At 39.5% G+C, this 21073-nt stretch overlaps 1 protein-coding gene across 9 annotated transcripts in view; it reads left to right on the top strand.

Annotated features, from left to right (window-relative positions):
• Positions 1-21073, top strand: part of LIFR (LIF receptor subunit alpha) — a 120504-nt gene that overhangs the window by 29817 nt on the left and 69614 nt on the right. For 3 of the 9 annotated variants that reach the window (XM_058308056.2, XM_058308051.2, XM_058308053.2), the window contains one exon: positions 4463-4529. The exons of 3 other annotated variants lie outside the window; for them this stretch is intronic. In XM_058308056.2, coding sequence (XP_058164039.1) covers positions 4522-4529 — 8 coding nt within the window. In that variant the 5' untranslated portion in view covers positions 4463-4521. Of the gene's footprint in view, positions 1-4462; positions 4530-5049; positions 5364-5865; positions 6205-21073 lie in introns of those variants that run through there. 3 more of the 9 variants (XM_058308077.2, XM_071207802.1, XM_058308067.2) reach the window with 3 other exon arrangements.

Below are 21073 nucleotides of genomic sequence, written 5' to 3'. Positions count from 1 at the left end.
AATGAGGGTAGAAAATGGAAAGCTGAGGGTTAACTTGTGCAGAATTGGTAAAACTGATATGTGTTAATTTTTGGAAATGAATAGAAAAGGTAAAAGCACAACATAATGTTTGTAACCAGCAGTATTACTATATGGGTATGACAGTAGTTTAAATGGAAAGTCTAATGCTATGCATATTACTAAAAGGAAAGCTAAAAAATAACATGGAAATGTATAGCATAGTAATACCTCATGTGAAATATGAATACAGGCAAAATTGCATAGATATGACTGTTTTTCTTTGAAACAGAACTAATATAGGTTAATACTACAGGATGTTAATATCAGACCAAAAAAAACCATTCATTATGCTAAGTGAAAGAAACCAGACACAAAGTACTACATATTGTATGATTCCATTTCTATAAAATGTAAATATAAACCAATTTATAAAGATGAAATTAGATTTGTGATTATGTAAGGCTAGGAAAGGATAGAATGATTGAGAGGTAACTGCTAAAGGGTGGGGCTTTTCTTTTTGGAGTAACGAAATTGTCCTAAATTATTTCATGGTGATGAATGCACAACATTGTGATTATACCTAAAAGCCACTGATCATACACTTTGAATAGATTGTATGGTATGTGAATATATCTCAATAAAACTGCTTAAAAATAAATATGTAAGAATAATCAGAAATAGCAACTATACATGGCAGGGGAAACAGAGAGATTGAGAGATGAAGAATTTTCTTGTTTTTTTGTCTGTTTTTTGTTTATTAATATTATTATTAAAATAATGAAAAATGCTCCAATAATGATTGAAGTGATAAATGCACAACTATGTGATTATACCAAATACCACCGATTGTACGCTTTATTAATATATATTAATAAAATTGATTTGTATAAAAACTATTTTACCTTACACCTCTGCAGGCATCTTATCTGAAAGAGAATACTCTAAACAGAATCCTAGGCAGATACCATCTATATTAGTCAGCCAAAGGTGTGCTGATGCAAAGTATCAGAAATCTGTTGGCTTTTATAAAGGGTATTTTTTGGGGGTAAAAATATCCCTAAAGATTCCAATTCAAGATACCGTAAGACTTTCTCACCCAAAGTCTGTTGCCACGTATTGAAGCAAGGTGATGGGCAGTCTCTGCCTGGTCTCTACTTCTTTCTTCCTTTTGAGGCTCCGAGGGCCCAGGCCCAGCTTCTTCCAATCTCAGCTGTAGGCTGGCACAGGGCTGGTTTCTCAGCTGCTCAGCTGCTCTGTTCTCTTCAGCTGCAAACTATCAGGCAAATGGCTCATCTCTCTTCCTGGGGCTTAAGCACTTGAGCCTTCTCCTTTCTGCCACATGGCAGGACAAAATGACCAAGTTCTCTCCTCTTCCATGTGTGTGTCTGTTTACACATGCCCACCAAAGGGGTGGGGACTCAACCCAAGCTACATCTTACTGATGTAGCCCAATCAGAAGTCCTAAATTGATTTTATCAGGTAAACATAACCAGAAGCACCTCACCGAATCTAACACAATCAAAGGGCATCTTACCCAGAGAACAGAGTAGTTTACAAACATAATTCTTCTCTTTTTTGGAATTCACAAAAATAGTCTCAACCTGCCACCCTATTTTTATGCTGTTTATCACATTTTTTCATGCCCTTCAAATAGTATTTCAAACCATAATTGGGTAAAGAACATATCATCTAGAGAAAATTCGCTGATTACTCTCATACGTCTTCTTATTACAGTGATTTAATTAAAGTGTTGAATCTTGTCCAAAACTGTGCTCTAAAATAAACCAATTTAAATCTACATTTATCAGTTAGGCTTGAAATGAAGAACAGTTTCACTCATTTCAATTAGGCTTGAAATGAAGAACAGTTTCACTCATTTCAACCTTTCACTGGCTAATAACTATGCTTAATTTGCAGATTTTTATTGGGTTCCAAAATTTCTTCCAGGAATGAAGCCATAGCTTGTCCTACTGATTGATAAACACTGTACATATAAACCCACACTTCATGAGAAGCCTGTTTAAGGGCCAAGACATAGGTAATTTAATAACAAACCCCCATTATCTCAAGGTTGCTGTTTTTATGAGAGATTGGTCCTGTCAAAGAACAAAGCCTTTCATTTCCAGAACTTTCATTATAAGTATGATTATGATTTTTGTTTAATTAAAAAAAATTTTATTACAGAAGTTGTAGGTTTGCAGAAAACTCATCCATAAAATGCAGTTCCCATATAACCCCCTATTTTTAACACCTTGCATTAGTGTACTACGTTTGTTACAATTTATGAATGTACATTTTTATAAGTGTACTATTAACCACATAGCCCATCATTAATAATAGAGTTTACAGCTTATGTTGTACAGTTGTTGTTTTTTTTTTTAATTTTTATTCTAGTAATCTATATGCCTAAATTTTCCCTTTTAACTGCATTCCAATATATAATTCAGGGCTGCTAATTACATTCACAATGTTTGACTTTTTAAATTTGAAATGCTAATAATGTAATGCTTATATTTAAGCATTTCAAATGAAATCTCTCTTACAAAACAAAAGCAGGAAATATAGCCAATAGCTGGAAAGAAGAGCACAAATTTTGAATACAAAATAATTAGCTAAGAAGCCAATTCTGCTTATCTAGCAAGCATTCAACATTTTGCTGCTTCATTCCCATTTGATTCTACCTTGTTACACACATAATCTACACTTCTACTTCTAATTATGTGATCTTTTCTTTTCCATCTTTTTGTTCGACAAATATTTATTGAGATCTATATTTCAGGCTCTTGTAGTATACAATATAAGCATCGAACAAAACAAATTCTTATTCTTATATTTATTTTGCAACATCTCATGAAATAGCAAAAAAAAAAGTAAATTACATAAAATAATATTTAACATGGCCTGGCCTATGTCAGGGGAAATAAATATAGTGTCAACCCATGGCATTGAAATTAAGCCAAAATTTCTTTAAGAAGCCATAGTGACTAATTCATATTTTTATACAGTAGATAATAAAAATTTACTCTTATCAGCATAAACAGCAAGACCATGTCAAGTGCCCAAACTGACTTATGGCCTGGTCATAATCAGAATATTTCTAATGTATTGTTAAGGCTCTTGCTTTGTTACAGAAATAGGAAATCCCTTATTTCTCATGATAAATTCTTCAAATTCTTCAAATTCCACAATTCTTCAAACCATACCGTTAGTACAGCGTGAGCTATATGACGCGACGTAGAATTTAAGCCTTAACTGTAAAGCCAGCATTCTTAACAGGGTCCAGGGGGTCCATGGAAAGATTTCAGGGTGTCTGTGAGCTTGAACTGAAAATTCAAAAAAACATTATTCTTGTGGGGACATGTTGGTGTGGGTGTTATATACTGATTAAATGATACACAGTATAGTATATACCTAGTGTAATTTTTATTTTGCTGTATTTCTGAGTGCAGTGGGTAAGTGCCTGAAAAAAAGTTGGTAAGGATGGTTTTATGATGCCATGGGAAAACTCGAATTTCTGTTTGCTGAAAATGACTGTTTGAACAGATGTTGCACTGTGTTAGGTTATCAGGTATTGAAACTACGGAAAGTTGTAAAACCTACTTCTGAATAATCCTAAAATTTAAATTAAAGACATGCTAATGTTGAGTGTCATAAAACTATCTCCTGCTACATTCTAAGAAGGGGTCCAAGGTTTTCACCTGACTGGCAAAGGGGTCCGTGGGAAAAAAGGGTTAAGGACCCCTGCTGTAAAGTGAATATACATTGGAAGCAGGTTTTTTGTGAAGCTAATAAAGCAAAAATTTCAAAGCCGTTTTCCAGGACCCAGTCAAAGCCCTGGGCAGGAACCCTAGCAATATGTTCACATGGCCATGTGTTTTTTTACATAGAAAAAAAGATAGCTGAGACTTGCCCTCCCATTTACTGGAACAGCCTGGGCATGTTGCATTTGTTTCATTTTCTTTTTCTTAAAGAGGACCACCCAAATTGTATACATTTCAAGGCCCACAAAATTAGCTTCAGCCCCTGGGTATAAAAATAGTACCAATTTCACAGGTAGGTGAAGATTACATGAGGTCATGCACAGTACCAGACAAATGGCAGCCATCCAATAGATGTTCACCATTAGTATTATCCCAAGTATTTCTCTATATGTACAGTGTATTACAGATACACACGTTAGCGTGTCATGTAGTATGTTTACAATTTAAACTTTTGTCATGGAAAGGGAATTTTTCAACCTCAGGCAACAGACTAGCAATATGTTTTTCTTTGGCCCTAGGCAGTTTGCTTCATTGGACCCCTCCCAAAAATGAAATATATATATACATATATATATATATATATATATATATATATATATATATATATATAACGACAAGTATTATTGGTATTATATAGTAGTATCACACGTTAAAATATTCTCCTAGACTATATGTTCATTTTTTCCCTTTTGAATTTAAAGGAAATTAGAGCATCTTCGTGGGCCCCTAAGAGTATTATGGGTGCTGGACACTGTACCTAATGGAAAAGTAAGTGACAAGATTCTCCAAAATGGATAATGAATTTCTCAAATCATCTAGGATTCAAGAGTGGGGAGAACAAAAAGCTGCGTTGTACAACCTAAACCGGGTTTCAGGCATACATAATAAAGCATGTTTTCCATGAAGGTTTTAGGAATAAGAAGCATTCAGTTTTGTGTTCAAAATATGCTCTTGTGGTGAAACATATTTTCGCCTAGGAAAACCACCTTTCAATTAATACACATAAGGTGTTTTTACTAATAAGGGAAAATAATTTCAGGAAATGAGCCTCATTTCGCCAATTTAGAAATTCCTTTGGAATTTATCAAAAGGTCTCTAAAATAAACATGTTGGCCTTGTTTTTCACGCATCATATAAATCCCAGATAAAACAAGCCGGTTTCCGTTCCAAGGTGTGTCTGCAGCGTCCTGCGGCTCTGCGTGCCGGGGCTCTATCTGGCATATTTGTGAACTTTGCAAAATTAATTGTGTCGAATAGAACATTATCAATCGCGTCCGGAATAGAGCGTAAACATCTTCAAACCATGATTCTGCGCCATCAGACGCTCTCCAGCTAATTTCATTTAGTGCATTACTCTGGAAGAACACCGAGGCCAAGTGAAACTGCGGAAATGGGAACAATGCACTGAGGAAAAATCTCACCCCATTAAGGGATCCTTTTCTTCTCCGCACAAATAAACCCACTACCCCTGGGAGGCAAGACCAGATGGCTCCAGGATATTCTCAGAATGCTCCGCGGGTCCTCTCCGTTTGAAGGAACGCTGTGCCTTGGACGAGGAAGGTGGTCTGAGCTTCAGCGCCCGGGACCCTAGGGACATTTTAGGTAACTCATAAAATCCAAGCCATCGCCTCCCCCACACCCCCGCAGCAGCCCAAGGTGCAGAAGCTGCTTTTGACGTATTGTTTATAAAGCGGCGAAACACGGCTCCCGGTTATGCCCTTCTCTATGCATTGTTTGCGATGCGCACGGACAGCTTTTTGGACGCCGCTCGCCTCCCCGCAGGGCCGCCGAGCAGGCCTTTCGCGAGGGTTTGCACGAGCTTGGCAGCTTCGCGCTCCCGGGTTCTTCCGTGACCTTGCGAGATTGGCCTCTGGACGCGAGTCTCTGCGGAAGCACCACCCACTGCGCCCGGGTCCCGCGCGCGCCCGAGCTCCTCCGACAGCCCGGAGCGGCCCCGCGGGCGAGTCCAGAGCGCGCGCCGCCGAGCAGTGGGGAGGCGGCGGGGGCGCGCGTGCGGCTTCCGGCGGGGGCGCGCGGGGCGCAGGCCTTGGGGCGGGGAGGGGCGGGGCTAGGGGCGGATCCGGGGCCGCGGCGCCCCCAGCTGAGTGGCGTGCAGGCACCGCCCCCGCGCGCCGCAGTCCCTTTAGGAGCCGCTCTCCAGTTGCCGTGGCCGTGGCCCTGGCGGTTACCGTTGCCTCCGGGCGAGTGGCGGCGGCTCCGGGCTCGCAGAGAGGAGCGACGCGCCTTTCGCCCGTGGCCGCCTCGAGCAGCTCAGGGCTGGGACCCGCGAGGCGAGACGGCGGCGGCGGCGGGTCGTGCCCTGTCCGGCTCCCCCTCGCCTCCAGCTCCGGAGCGGCTGCGGACTCGGGGCAGCCCCCGGGCCGCGGCCGAGGCGGCGGAACCCACGGCCGGGGATGGCGAGATAGCGGCGCGGGAGCGGCCCGTGAGTAGCCCGGGCTAGCGGGTGGGCGCGCGGCGCGGGAATCGGGAGCCGCGGAGCCCTGGAGCCTGGTCCCGGGGGCGCGTCGCCGCGAGCGCCCGGCGGCGCGGGTGGGGGTGGCGTGGGGGGCAGCGCCCGACGTGGGCGACCCCGAGGGCGGCTTCTTGTCGCGTCTCGCTGCGCGCCCTTGGCCACCCTCTGGTCCTGGTCGGCGCCGACGCCCCCGCAGCGAACTTCTGCACCACGCAGGGTGTAAGTTCTGAGGCTAGAGGTTACCTGGGCAATGCGAAGAAGCTTTACTTTTCCTTCTTTCCCCGTGGCGGAGTGATCATCCAAGTGATTTGGCGTCCCTGTGCTCCAAATCGTCACTAAATTAACTTTAAGTACCTTCTGTATTTATAGTACCCTTGACTTCCCTGTGTTTTTATGTGCCTATATCTGAGGGCGCTGTACTGGCTAAAGTCAAAGTTAAATTGTTGGCGATCAAGGTTAGGCTTCATTTAAGATGGCCCAGGATGTGTTGTATAAAAGCACAAAACTATAATCATGAATCCTGACCGACAGAAAACTGCACAAGTGTTGGAAACTAACGTGCAGGCTTGAATAACGTGATTTTGGTCCCCAGCTTCAGCTACCAAAACTTTATGAGCTCTTTTATTTGCAGTTGGGTGTCTTTGTGTTTCTGTGTGTGTTTAATACAGTCAAATAGTGATGTAACTTGTGTACTGTTATTGAATGGCGTTTGTCTGGAAGATTTTGCATTTCTTTTAATGTGTTAAGAGACACTTTAACAGAAAGATTTCAGTTTAAAGTTTGCCTTCTGATTTGTTCCTCTTCAGATTAAGGGTTGTCTAATAAAAAAAACGAAACAGACAAAAACATTTGCTTGGAGTAAAATTATTGTGACTTAGTATCATTTAGCCAGGGATCTAAAAATGGTGGCTAAATTGAATTTAAAGCACCCACCTCCCCCATACACATAAATGAAAAAATAAGGCATTTATTCAGTGCAAATGATGCTTGCCCCTGTCCTTAAATGATTATTTTGCCACAAACCTGAAATCATATTTCACTAATATCAGAGGGTTCCTTGTCTAAGCCTTGGAGTGGAAAGGAACCTAAGTACATGAGACTGCCCTCTCACATTTCTTACATTGACTCTGTTTTATAGCCAGAAACTGTTGATCTGGAGGTTTCAGTAGGTAGTTACAAGCTCAGTTCAAATATGAGGTATGTTTTTAAGGTGAGCCCAGCAGCAATTTCCCTTCCTAGAATTGAATTGAGGATTATTGGCTTTTGTAATAGGTGAGATCACAAGCACACCTCTCTTTTTAGTCGGGTCTTGGATTTTCTGCTGGGAAATGAGAATCAGGAATTGTAGCTCTTGAAGAGAACAAAACTTTTGTGAATTTTGAGATTTTTGCTTCTTTTCCGTTGTCCTTGAATAATAGGTTGGTTATAGTATAAATTCTTGTGTTAAAATTTATAGTATTAATGTGTGGGGTAGGCAATACTTGCACACTGTAGAAGATTCAGTAGCTAGAAAAAGGTGTCAGGTGGAAAGTATACTCTCTCTCACCATGTTGCACAGCACGTGGTTCCCCTTCCCAGGAACCAGGGTTACTAGCTCCTGGTACGCATCCTTCCAGTTCCTGCCTCTACTCATCTAAATATTTTGTATATGTTCTTTTGTGTTGTTTTTTCCACCAGTGAGAACATGTTGTATACCCTGTTCTGCTCCATGCTTTTCCCCCCACAGAATACTAAACTGTATCAGTACATAAGAGAGCTTTCTCATTCTTTAACAGCTGTTGAGTAGTCCATTAAGGATGGACCATAATTTAACATCTTCTCCATTGATATGTATGTAGTTGTTTCTAATATTTTGCTTTAAAACAATTGTAAAACATTAGCTTTTGAGGTTTTTAAGTGGATTTGAGTTATTCCCAAAGGCCCAGAGGCAGTAGTAACTCACTTCTAGACTTTACAGTCCAGGAAACAAATGTCCCTGCGTTCCAGGGTACACCTTTTGCCTTTATATAACTTCATCGTGATCCATTAGGATCTTTAGTGTTTTTGCTGAAAGCTTAAGCCTTGATGATCAGTAGCTAAAGTTATGTTTCCTGATTAACAGCTGAGCTCTTTGTTGCAACAAAAGAAGTAAAGGAGCAGATAGAAATTTTCAAGAATAATATGCAAGAAACATTCTTAAGAGTTTAAGTATTTTTGTACATGGAGAGAAGTGTCATATCTTTGATTAAACAGAAGGTGAGAACAGTTTGGGTTTCAAAACACTCTTTAGTCATGAGTCACTAAAATCTCTGCCTTCCACACATTATCACCAGGATCATATATTTTAATATTGCTATAATATGGTTACAATTTTTGCAGTGTGGGAGAGGGTTACTCATAAATCTTTAGGGAGAGCTTGAAAAAAATATTTGGCCTTTGCTTTTTTTTTCCCATTAAAAATTGGAGCCTCTTAGAGTGCTTTGAAACAGTAAATTGTAGAAGTGATGTTAATGCTAGAAATTGAGATTAATACATCATAATGTTTGAGCTTTAGCCAATATTGAGATTTATTAGCTTTGTTTTTGCATTGTGCTTACTTTTGAGGGTGATTTTAGACTACTTTAAGTTATGATTTTTTTAAAAATCCATTCATATTTTTAAAACTGATCAAACTTTTAGCATTTAAGATGTTCTCTTTTACTTTTATTTGGTACTTTTCACTGTGGTTCAAAACTACCAATGTTCTCAATATTTGTTCTTATTTATCTATTGAGTATCTGTTATATGCCAGGCAGCTTTCTGGGGAATCATAATATAGCAGCCCCCAAGGCAGGGAGACTGTGCTGTCTCATTAAGGGGGGGAGATGGACCAAAAAAAGTGGAGTTCACTTTTTAGTGAGGGAGATGGACAAAAATCAGCGACGACATCAGGTAGTGATAAATATTGGACCAGTAGTAAAATAATGTTGCAATGGTAGAGAGAGACGGGGTGGGGACCCCTGCTTTAGATAGAGTGACTAGGGACGTTTCCCTCAGTTGCAGAGGTGGGAGCTGAGAGTTGAGTGACAGATGCCGGTGTTTCAGAGATCTGGAGGAAGAGCCTCTTAGGCAGAGGGAGTAGCCAGTGCAAAGTCCCTGAAATGGGGTGGAGCCTGGCATGCCTGAGTTGCTGAGGGATGCTGATACGCTTGGAATTTATGACAAAGGGACCCCGAGAGCGGCAGGAGAAAGCGAGCATGGTGGTGGGAGCCCTGGCTGTTTGCATACGTCAAGCAGCATTTACACCTAAGTGGAAAAGAAGAGGCCTTGATCGCTGAGACTCCCCCACTGGCTGGAGGCACCCATGGGCGGAAACAGGTCTGCTTGTTCTCCATTCCATCCCTGAGACCAGGTACAGCCTAGGTCACAGAGTGGGCAGTGCGTGTTTAGTGAGTAAATGAATAATTACAGTTTTTAAGAAACAACCTTGCCTGATTTGAGTAGAATAGATTCAGGAGTCTTTTATTTGAGCTTTTCACCTTAGTTCTGGTCCTTGACATGAACGAATATGTTGTACTGTTAACACAGTCTCTCAAATCATTGCTTTGACTCATTTGTGTTTGATTGTTGTCCCCTGAAATTAACATATGAAACCTTAAAAAGCTGCCTGGTTCAGTGAATTACAGTGATTTCTGAGAAATTTAGCCTGCAGTTTCATCTTTGATTCCAGTGGATTAGCCATTTGTGTAAGTGTAAAGTTTTCAAGATGCCTCTTGTGCATATTGAATATTTAAATCCTTTTGAGCAGATGACAGACTAATGAACAAATAAAATATATGTGCTTTATCAAGGTATTTTATTCTCACGTAAAGAATGCATGCATGTTCTATTTTAGGGAATATCAGAAGTTTGTGGTATTTCCTCTTCCTAACTTCTAATCTGTTTTTTAAATATGAGTTTCTTTATGTTAATTGAAAGTTTGGGAAATGGCTTTTGTACCAAGCAATTGTAATGACATCTAATAAGAATCTGTTATCTTTTCCTTGGCTGTGACTTTTAGGCTCTTATTACAAAATGAATATAAAATTTTAAAAAATTTCCCTAATTGGTTGATACCTGAATGTAATAAGTTGTCTCTGTGTGAGATAGTTTTGCCTTCCAACTTTCTTTTGTAAGTTCTGGTGCAAAAAAATAGATCAAGGATGGACTCTATGATTCCTAAATCTTAAGTCAAGTGCCTTTGTTCCTTTGGCCTGATACTTGCAGTTTCTGGAAGCCCTTTAGGCAAAAAAGCAAGAGTATGCAACTGGTTGTGATAAATTTAGAGGGTTAGATGCTTGAGTTAAAGCCCTTTTACCAATTCCTTTACATTTTCTTTTGTGAACTATGGAAATGGAAGGATCCCAGATTTGCCCTACATTGTCTAGAGTTGCAATATCTACATCCTTAGTAGTAAGTAGTATGCTGCTGCTGAAATTGCTCATGACCAAAGATTGTGTTCATCAGATACTGTTTTAGTTCTATGTTGGAAATCGAGTGAAAACTGGTAGGTGAATTATTCATATACTTTTGCACAGAGGTGAGAAAATCTTGGCCATTACTCATTCATCTGGTTTATAAGGCAGGCACAGAGGAATCACAATATATGCCTGTAGTTGACAATATGCATCTGTTTTATTAAGTGTCCTGAAAGCCCACAAGTAGATGATAGTACTTCTTGAAAGTGTTTGCATGGCTCTTCCATAGAAGGTGCCTTTGAATATTGAGGCCCCTTACGATGATTTATATATTACAAAAATCAGGCTTCTCCAAGAATACCCTGGATCCAAGAACAACTGAAGTGGTTGTGGCAGGAACATCTGGTAGAAAATAACAAGTGGTAACAGAAGCAATGGTTCCCATTTTTCATATTAGAAATGTTAATGAGACCTCGAGTTAAAGATTTTATGTAGACAAGCAAATTGAGTGTGCGTGATGAATTGGGCCTAGGGGTAAACTGGAGAGAGGTGAGCATCCATCACTAGGACTTCATTGCTGCAGGCCCACATGGCACGAGGGTGCCCTGTTAAAGCCCGAACATCAGCTATTCCCCAACAGCAGGCTTGGAGACCCATGGCCATACCAACGAGTTCATGTTTCATGCTTGAGTATTTATAGCGCAGGACTAAGTTAGAGACAAAACGTTTTCGAAACCTCTTCAAAAAGAAACCAAGTTGGGAGCATAAATCCTCATCTAACTGGAACATTGTCCTCCCTTTATTCCTTGAAGGCACTTGGATTGCCAAAGTTTTACTGTAGATGTAAAATTGGTTTTCTGGGAGAGCCTGGTTCTGATTTCATGGAAGAACTAGCAAATTAGTTTGTTATATAGAGCTTAAAATGCAAAGCTTTCATGAGTCTGCTTAAGCATTCAAACAAAACCAAAGGAAGGATAGAATTGCCAACTTCTTAAGTTTACAGATAAAGAAACTGAGACCCAGAGGTGTTAGAGTTTAACGGTCCAGTAGTTCCAGAGCTGATACTGTCCCCATGATTTACTGAACCTTAAGTACAGCATTCTGAGCACCTCTCTAGAATGGCATCTCCTTGAGGGCAGGGACTTCGTGGGGTTAACTGCTGTGTCCCCAGCATTAGGACAGTGCCCAGCCCATAGTCGGCGCTCAGATATTTGTGAATAAATGAATATCTAAAATAATTTGAGAACTTCGGATTACCATATTAGCTATAAGATAGTATTAATAAAATTTAATGAGTTTAAAACAAAAAAAGTGTGTTGCTCTTAAAACCCAAATACTAAGCCTTCTAGTAGCCAGAGAGACAAGTGAATGGGCAGTGTTTCACTTGCTAGATTGGCACCTTTTGGAACCTGGTTTCATGCGATTCTTCTGGCTGTCATTCTGGTCAGTTCGCTCTGCTGGTATCTGAGGTCATTAGTTTTATATTTGAAAGCATATATACTTTAAAGTCCAGAATTGTTGGCTGTGTTTCTTGATGTGTTTTTATCACATAGTTCCACCATTTTTAGAACATTTTGGGGACATAAAGGAATTTAAATGTTTAAAAGCGAGGGTTTGGGGGATTGTCACTTTCAAATGCTGCTGATGGCTGTTTGAATTGTAACAACTTTCCAGGAGGGCAATTTTGTATTACTCATTGAAAGCCTCAAAAATGTGCCATGTCCCTTAGTCAGGCATTTCCACCACTAGGAATTAATTTAAACTTAGGGGAGAAAAAAAAAACAGAACAGAGGTTCTCGCCTCCGCAGTGCCATGTGCACACCATACTTCTGTCGGTAATAGGTCTCCCCGCACACAGAGATTCTGCACTCAGTGGGAAGTCCACTTAGTGGGATGAATCAAAATCAGGAGTAGTCAGGGCTCTCTGAGGTTTGGGGGGAAAAAGACCCTCAATCTCTAGATTCTGGTGACCTCCACAAAAAACATACATGCAAAATAAACTCTCCAGTTTGCAAGAATGATTTTTGCAGTGTTGTTTATAATAGTTATAAGCTAGAAACAACTTAATTGTTCAGTAATAGGGACAGTAGTCAGATTGTGGTATCTCCATCTCAAGTAATATCCTTTGTTTATTAGCAGTGATGTAGGGGATATTTATTGGAAGATACTAAGAATATATGAACTGAAAAAGCAGACTGCAAAACATTACGTGTAAATGGACCATAGAGTTTTGTTTTACTTTGTTTTTTTAAAGAGGGTGATTGCGCATGTGTGTGTATTGATATATGCTTCAAATTTTCTATATATTGTTTAGAAAAATGCCTGGAAGATCATATGCCAAATGGGTGGTAAGATTTATCTTTGTGTGGTGAAATTCCAGGTGACTGTTATTCTTTGAACTTTCCTGAGTTTCCTACATATAGCATGTCATGTAGTAAAGGGAGTGGGCTCAGATCCCATTTTCCATTTACTTGTCGTGTGAACTTGGGCAAGGCCTGTGTCTGTTTCCTTATATGTAAAATGGGAATAATAATGTAATCCAGCTCATAGTGCCTACAGGTGGTAAGTTTTTGATAAATGTGGACTTCACTGATTTGAAATGATGATTAAGGCCAATCAGTATTCTTTCCTATCAATACAGGATTTCTAAGCCAAATAATTTTTGTTTTACAAACTGTATTAAGCTTGTGAAAAGCATTTCAGGGCCTTCTGACAAAATGTTTCATTGCTTCTGATCACGGGGAAATATTTTGTTGTGGTTTCATTTACTTTAAAACTGAAATGCTTTCTGTTGCCAGTTCATTTTATTTTGAATCTAAGGCATTTTTTTCCTTCTGTTGTTGTCTTGACTAGTACTGTATGGTAGGTTCTCAAAGGCCAGGTCGCATCCCCTTTTTCCTTGTCGTTCGAATGAATGTAGTTTGTCCATTCAGTCACCATGAAGCGCCTTTTCTTTCCCAAGCATGGTGTTGGCATCAGGTGTGCAGTGGTGTCTGGGCTAGACAAATTCCAGCCCTGGAAGGACATAAGAAAAGAGGCCAGTGCAGGGCCTCTGCCAGGAGGTCCACTCAGTAAACTCTTAGCACAGGTAACACTTCCTCTCCTGCAGCTTTGAAGGAAACTTTATTGCAATGTTATTTTTCAATGAGCATAAACATTCCCTCCTCCTTATTCAACAAACTGCGGAACAGACTAGGTAATTTCACCTTGTTGACCTTCACTGACGATTTAGAGATGATTTGTGTTATGTATATGTAAAAATTCCCTATGCTAATAGTCTCCAAATTACTACGATACAGCTTCTGAGATGGAAAATCTTCCATTACCTTAAGTCAGACTCCACAGCTTTTTGTAATTATCTTTTGTAAAATTATTGAGGATGGATTCCTGCTGATAAATTTAGGATGTGTGGAATTTGTGTATACTCCACTTGAGAAATTATAGCACATGATCCTACCCAGGGGCAAGAACAATAAATTGTGCAATTTAAAACCACAATGTTTCCATTTGACAATATGTAAAACCACATTGATTTTCTAATTCATCCCTTATGTAGGGAAAAACTTTTAGGTTGACGACAGTTGCACGTATTCTGATAGAAAGTCGACTCTCAATAGTCATGAAAGATATGTTCTGGAACCTTCATGACAAACACTAATCTTCCATTTTATTTCCCTCATACAGCCTAATAAAAGGTGACTATTTCACAAGTCACTTTTTTTGGGTTCATGTGTAGAATATTAAGTCATGTTACAGGTTGGAGCCACTGTCAAGTCAACATTTTATTTTTTATCCCACGATTTTTCCTACTTTACTCCTCCTCCCCCCACCAGGAGCAGCAGTTAACTGTCTTGTTTCATGGGAAATAGAGAGTCATGTTTCACAAAGAAACACTCTTTATCTCTCTAAGGAGATGTACTGAGTCTGCAAGAGCAAGTAAAGAGTAACCAAACCGTGGTGATTGCCTTGCAGACCTTGAGCTGTTGGCTGAACTTAGAACTTAGCCAACTCACCCTTTCCCAAATGCCAGCTTCAATAAAATTACAACCGACTCAGGTTTGGAACTTTTCAGCTCCCTTTCAAATAGTCAGTGCTGGGTGTGCTATACTCACGCATTCCAAGTGCTGTCCAGCTGTAATCGAACACTCAAATGCTGTGGAGACAGTGCAGGTCACAGAGCTTGCTTGCGACGTGGATATGGGAAATATTTCACTTTCTTCCTAACTGTACTGCAAGATAAACAACAGTGACAAGCTGGAAGGTTAACGGTAAGTAAAATTTGTCAGTTTAGGGGAGCAGTCAGGAAAAGTGGGAACTCTGGAAAGCTCTCGAGGGCATGAGCTGTCTAAAGGGGTGACTGCTCTTACCTGCAGCTGCTTGTTGCCCCAAAGAACATGGAAGGGGTGTTCCATGGCTTCTCAATTTTTATTTTAAATGCTCTGTTTTGGAATATTAGCAGATAATTCACATGTTGTTGTCGTTTTTTTACGCATATAAAACACACCGAAAGGCACAACCTGCAAGTTACCAGTTTTTAAACCGTGATATATAACATTTCCTGCCAGTCTTTCCCCTCAGTTTTCTTTTTGCTTAGATAAGCTCAAACTGGATGTGCAGGTTTGTTCCTTATTTTTCTTTGACATTATAAGAACTACTTCCTCCTATTAATAAAGATTCTATTGATGGTTGTGTAATACTCCATTCTATAGCTGCACCCGAATTTTGGACATTGGCATTTCTTTCAACTTTTTCTAATTCATAATTAAAGATGTGGTAAATATTTTGGGACAGAAAGCTGTTTTTTTCCTTTCCAAGAAGTTTCAGATTTTTTCCATAGCATTGGTTTACTGAGTCTAAACAACTCAATGTTTGTAAGACTTTTGATACATTTTATATGATTCTTTCTGCATTTATTTGAGTACTAGGCAATAAAATATCATTTTTTTAGCTGCTGTAATTTCTTTGTGAAAATCTTTATTTTTATATTGGCTTATTTTTTTTAATGGAAATAACTTTTTAAAAATTATGAGTGCTTATTTTACAAAACTTAAGAAAATTCAGAGACTAAAAAGGATAAGACAAATTTTTGTTGAATTTCACCACTCAGAGAGCACTGCTAATAACATTCTTTTGTACATCTTTCTAGATTAAGTTCTATGAACATGTATACATGTATTTATGACTGCAGCTTCATATATGTTAAACCATTTTTGGATTGGACTGTAATACTTTATTATACCATGATTTTAAAAATTTAGCTTTAATAATCTTCTGTGGTGCATTATATTCAGCTTATTAGTTCGTCCATGCATTCTATTTATTCAACAAACATTTACTGCATGCTTGTGTGCCAGGTAGTTTTTCTAGGTCAGGGATATAGTGGTGAACAAAAGAGAGAAGTTCCATGAGTGCAAAGAACTTACCTTCCAACTGGGGAAATATAGACAATAAACAAGGAATTATGTGATAAGAAGATAACTCCAGATATTGATGAGTACTATGAAGGAAATAAAATAGGACACTGTGATGAAGAGTGAGTGAGATGTGGGTTGTGTTGCAGGATTGGGGTTTTGGGGATAGGGCGGCAGAGGCCTGTCGCTCTGTACAGGTTATGAGGAGAGAGCTTTCTGTGGAAGTGAGGTGAGGGTTGAGCTCAGACTTGAATGATGAGCAGGACCCAACCATCTGAAGAGTTAGGGGAGAAGGTACCATGCTGTAGGGATCACAAGTTCAAAGGGCCTGAGGTGGAACCAAGTTTGGTGTGTCTGAGGAATAGAAAAAGCCTACAGTGCCTGGAACCCAGGGAATGAAAGAGAGACGTATATATGATAGGTGTGGAAGGGGTACATAGTACCTTACTATGTAGAACCTTGTAGGTCATGATAAGGAGTGGAGAGTTTGTTTATAGCAAAAATCTATTGGACAGTTTTCAGGTGGGAAGCGATATGACCTGATGACTGTTTTTGAAAGGTTACTCTGGCTGCTTTATGCAGATTTGGGAGCGAGTATGGAATAACCGTACCATTTAGAGAGGCCAGTACGCTTGATTTGGGGGATGGAAGTGGGGATGAGGAACAGTGTTTGGTCTCAGAATGTAGTTGAAGGTTGGCTGATAGGGCTTGAGGAGAGGGCAGAGGCGATGGGGAAAAAAAGGGATGGCTGTTCGATTTTTAGCTTGAGCAAATAGGGTGCCATTTTTTGAGAGAGTGAAGAACTAGGGGACGGAACAGGTTTAGAGTGGTTGTGAATCACAGATCTCTTTGGGGTGTGTTAAGTTTGAGATGCCTATTAGACTTGCAGTGAAAAGTTGTACACACATCTGGGGACAAGTCAAGCAGAAAGTTGGATATATGTCTGGGGAGAAGTCAGAGTCAGTAGAATAAATTTAAGAATTTCTAGTCTATAGAGTTTATTTAAATGAATAAGATTGAGAGGGAGGGAGAAGTGGGCTAGAACATAGGTGGAAGTAGCAACTTAATCATTCCAAAATTGACAGACATTATTTCTTTTCCTCTAAAGGACAGATTGCATTCAGTGAATGGCATTTTAGGAAAATCTCACAGAATTGGCATTATTTGCATGTGAAGCGCTAGGCATTGTACCTCACACACAGTAAGCTCTTGATCAGTGTTTGCAACCTTGGTTCATCATCATCCTTGTCTTTGATTCAGAGGCTTTTGATTTGAAAGAAATAATAACAATCGCAATTGCAAGCCTGGGTCAAATCCTGGCTTTGCTCCTTATGAGCTATGTGACTTTGGGCAGATCATTTTGTGTCTCTGTGTAACATGTTAACAGTAATAGGCCTCAGAGGGTTGTGAAAATGCACATAGGATGCTCAGAGCCTCTGTGGCACAGAGCAAGTGCTCCGTAAAGGTTAGCATTGTTGCCAGCTGCCCTCTACTTGCTGTGTACAGCCACAGGTTGTGTTCCAGTTTCTCCACATTGTCTTCAGTAGTACCTAGTATCATTCTTACTAACGTTTCCTAATTTGTAGTTGAATTGTGTTCACATCCCTTGCATGTTTATGGTCCATTTCTTAATGTGTGAGTTGAATACTTTTATTTCTTCTGGAGGTATTCATCACAATCTAGGCTCTTTTATCTCTTTGTCTGTACTCTATACTAAGTGTATTGCACTTTTTTTTTCCTCATAGAAAAAATCTTTTCAGCCAATATTTTTTTAATGTTTAATAGGTGTCAGGCTTGTGCTGGGATCCAGGAGATACAGGGATGAGTGAGATACCTGCCTTCTCTGAGCTTAGTTTGGTGGCATTATAAAATAGGGAGTAGCTTGCACCTATGGGGAGTGGGATAAGAATAGTTAGAATAAGATTTATACTGAAGTAAAACTTTTTAATAATTTGGGTAGCAAGTAAAACCAACAATAATGGCTTATGTTTCTTATTAACCATACCTTAATGTTGGATTATTTACTTATATTTCAGACCAAAAATTAATCCACCACTTTTAATTGCAGCCAGGAATTTAGATATTGGGTGTCTGATAAAGTGAGAAGGAAATGAGTTGACTCATGTGGGGCCTCAGGTTCCTGATCTCTAAAGTAGATTGTATCAGGTGATCCTGAAGATCTGTTCCTGAAGGTTCCTGGAGTTTTCTGGGAGTTTGTACTGAAACCTGGAATCAGAGCCCTTCTTCAAAGGGAGGAGGCGTAAGAAACCACCAACGATGCTCGTTTGTGAGGAATGACTTTAGATCTTACGAATTCATAGGAAAATAACTTATTGATCTACTGAATGTTCTTCCACCTTTTCCCTTCCATTAAAAAAAATTCCCTTATATGTTGCATATGCAAATAGAATTTTTAAAAGATGAAATAACAAAGTCTGCCGTTGTCTTTCCTTGCCACACTGGATCATCTTGTCCCCTCTACTCTAGAGGTCACATCTCTCGTCTGTTCACTTTCTGAAGCAGCTTAATTTCATATTAAATTTTTTGAAGAGTCTTCCCTACACTGAACTTTAGCTTTTGTGTGCTGGTCCTATTACAGTTTCTTGGAATAATGTATGTGAAATGGTTCCCTAAATTGTAAAACAAAATGTAAAAGGTACTTATGGAACTATGTCTGCTTCGTCCTCCTTATTTTAAATATTTGGAGTGGCTATTTATCCACAGACCCCCATCTTTTCTCATGATTCCAGCCTCCTCATTTATCTTACTTGTTCCTCACATGATGTGGTTTTGACTTTCTAGATGATCCTTGTCACATTCCTGAACAAGTTCAGGTTTATTTATAGCCTTCAAATGGTTCCGCTTAGAACTAAGTATAGTATACCAGGTGTATTCTGTCAGCTACAGAGGGCAGGAAAAACCTCTTAAGAGGCTGTTACTACTAGTACTCTAGCAATATCATCCCCCACCCTGCCATTACATTGTTGACCCACTTTGCTAACTATTCTTTGTTTTTCTTGCATGTTCTTCTTAAATCATATCTCCTCTAACCCAAGTTTGTTCATTTACTGTTTGTTGTATCATTGTCATCATTTCATTTTGAATCCTGCAGTTATCCATGCTAAATTTCTTACTGGATTAATATTTTGAATTTATTTCTTATATTGCGCTCTTAACTTGTTTCATATGTTCATCACTTTTAGACTCTTCTTAATTGCATCCTGTATATTTTCTCTTCTGCCAGCTTTTTTTCTTCTACAGATTTGAGGAATGTTAATTCCTATATCTTGGTCTAAGTCATTAATGAGAATGTCAGCAGCAGTAGAACTCTGTCACATCTGCCTGTAACCTTTGTCCAGATTGACATGGCACATTAATTACCATCCTGTGCTGGTCACAGGGTTAAAGAACCCCTCACTTTCTTTTCTGTACAAGCTTTATTTCTTCATTTTGCCATTATACTTCTTTCAGGTATTTGGAAAGATCCTGTTTAAACCAGTACACATTGTGTCTATTTCTGACACGTTTTCCCAGTTTTCCTTGTCAGGGGAGGGTGTGAAGTGAGGCTGACATGGATTGGACTATGGTGCTTTGCTAGGATCCCCTTCCTAAAACACATTCTATCATCTTTTCCAGGGTCAGTGTCAAATCCACACATCTCTGGTTTTTGAATCTGCTTTCCTGACTTTCTGAAATGGTTTTGTCAAATATTGATTATCTCAGGTTCTTTTATGTTTTTCATTCTATATTCTGTTTACTCCTAGATAGAACCTAAGGTAAAATACGGAAGTTTCATATCTTTGGAAGACACTGGAGATTGTGGTCTGAAGCTAAAGATTTTATTTTAGTTCTTCTTTTTTTTTTTTTTTTTTAACATCATTTCTATTCTAAGAGATGCTTAGGATTTTTTTTTAATTTATTTCTCTCCCCTTCTCCTCACTCCCCCAGTTGTCTTTTCTCTGTGTCCATTTGCTGTGTGTACTTTTTGTCCGCTTCTGTTGTTGTCAGCGGCATGGGAATCTGTGTTTCTTTTTGTTGCATCATCTTGTTGCGTCAGCTCTCCGTGTGTGCGGCACCATTCTTGGGCAGGCTGAACTTTGTTCCGTGCTGGGTGACTCTCCTTCCGGGGCGCTCTCCTTGCATGTGGGGCTCCCCTACGTGGGGGACACCGCTGTGTGGCACGGCACTCCTTACGCGCATCAGCACTGCGCATGGGCCTGCTCCACACAGGTCAGGGAGGCCCGGGGTTTGAACCTTGGACCTCCCATGTGGTAGATGGACGCCTTAACCAATGGGCCAAGTCCGCTTCCCATGCTTAGGATTTTGAGCTCTGGAATTAAGTAAGGCCATAAAGAATCAAAAAGCCATTTAAATTATTTTAGAGAAGGATAGCTTTTTTGATTTTTGCTCAATACTCTGCACTTTGAAAATTTTAAGTCTTAAAACAGTTCATATTTTAAGGTTATTTGAATAGGAAGACAAGAATTTTTTAATGCCGATACGTTTTGAGACATGTTGTTAACTGGCGCCCTAAGAACTGTATTGGCCTGTGCATGTGTTTTGTTTAGCCCACATAGTTTGGAAATAGTTGCCAGCATTTAAAAATAAGATGTCACATTAAAAAAGAAAAACAAAAACCCTGGGTTTCCGGCCCTTTCTGAAAAACTGTTAGGTTGGTGCAAAAGTAATTGCAGTTCTTGCATTGTTGAAATTTGCTGTTTGATATTGGCATACGTTCTTAAATGTGGTTATGTTATGCATCATTTTAATGTGTATTTCTTGCTTTATGTTTTTTTGCCAATGACTTATTACTTGCTGTTTATTTTGTATTTATTTTAGACTGTGGAAATGATGTTAAACAAATAACAACTTCAAGTGATTTTATTTGAGTTCAAAATGGGTTGTAAAGCAGCAGAGAGAACTTGCAACATCAACAATGCATTTGGCCAGGAACTGCTAAGGAACGTATAGTGCAGTGGTGGTTCAGGAAGTTTTTCAAGGAGACGAGAGCCT

The sequence above is a fragment of the Dasypus novemcinctus genome, chromosome 2 (genome assembly GCF_030445035.2).
Source record: "Dasypus novemcinctus isolate mDasNov1 chromosome 2, mDasNov1.1.hap2, whole genome shotgun sequence".
Classification (NCBI taxonomy): Eukaryota; Metazoa; Chordata; class Mammalia; order Cingulata; family Dasypodidae; genus Dasypus; species Dasypus novemcinctus.
Note: the sequence above shows the minus strand (reverse complement) of the source record. Positions and strands in the feature narration are given on the sequence as shown.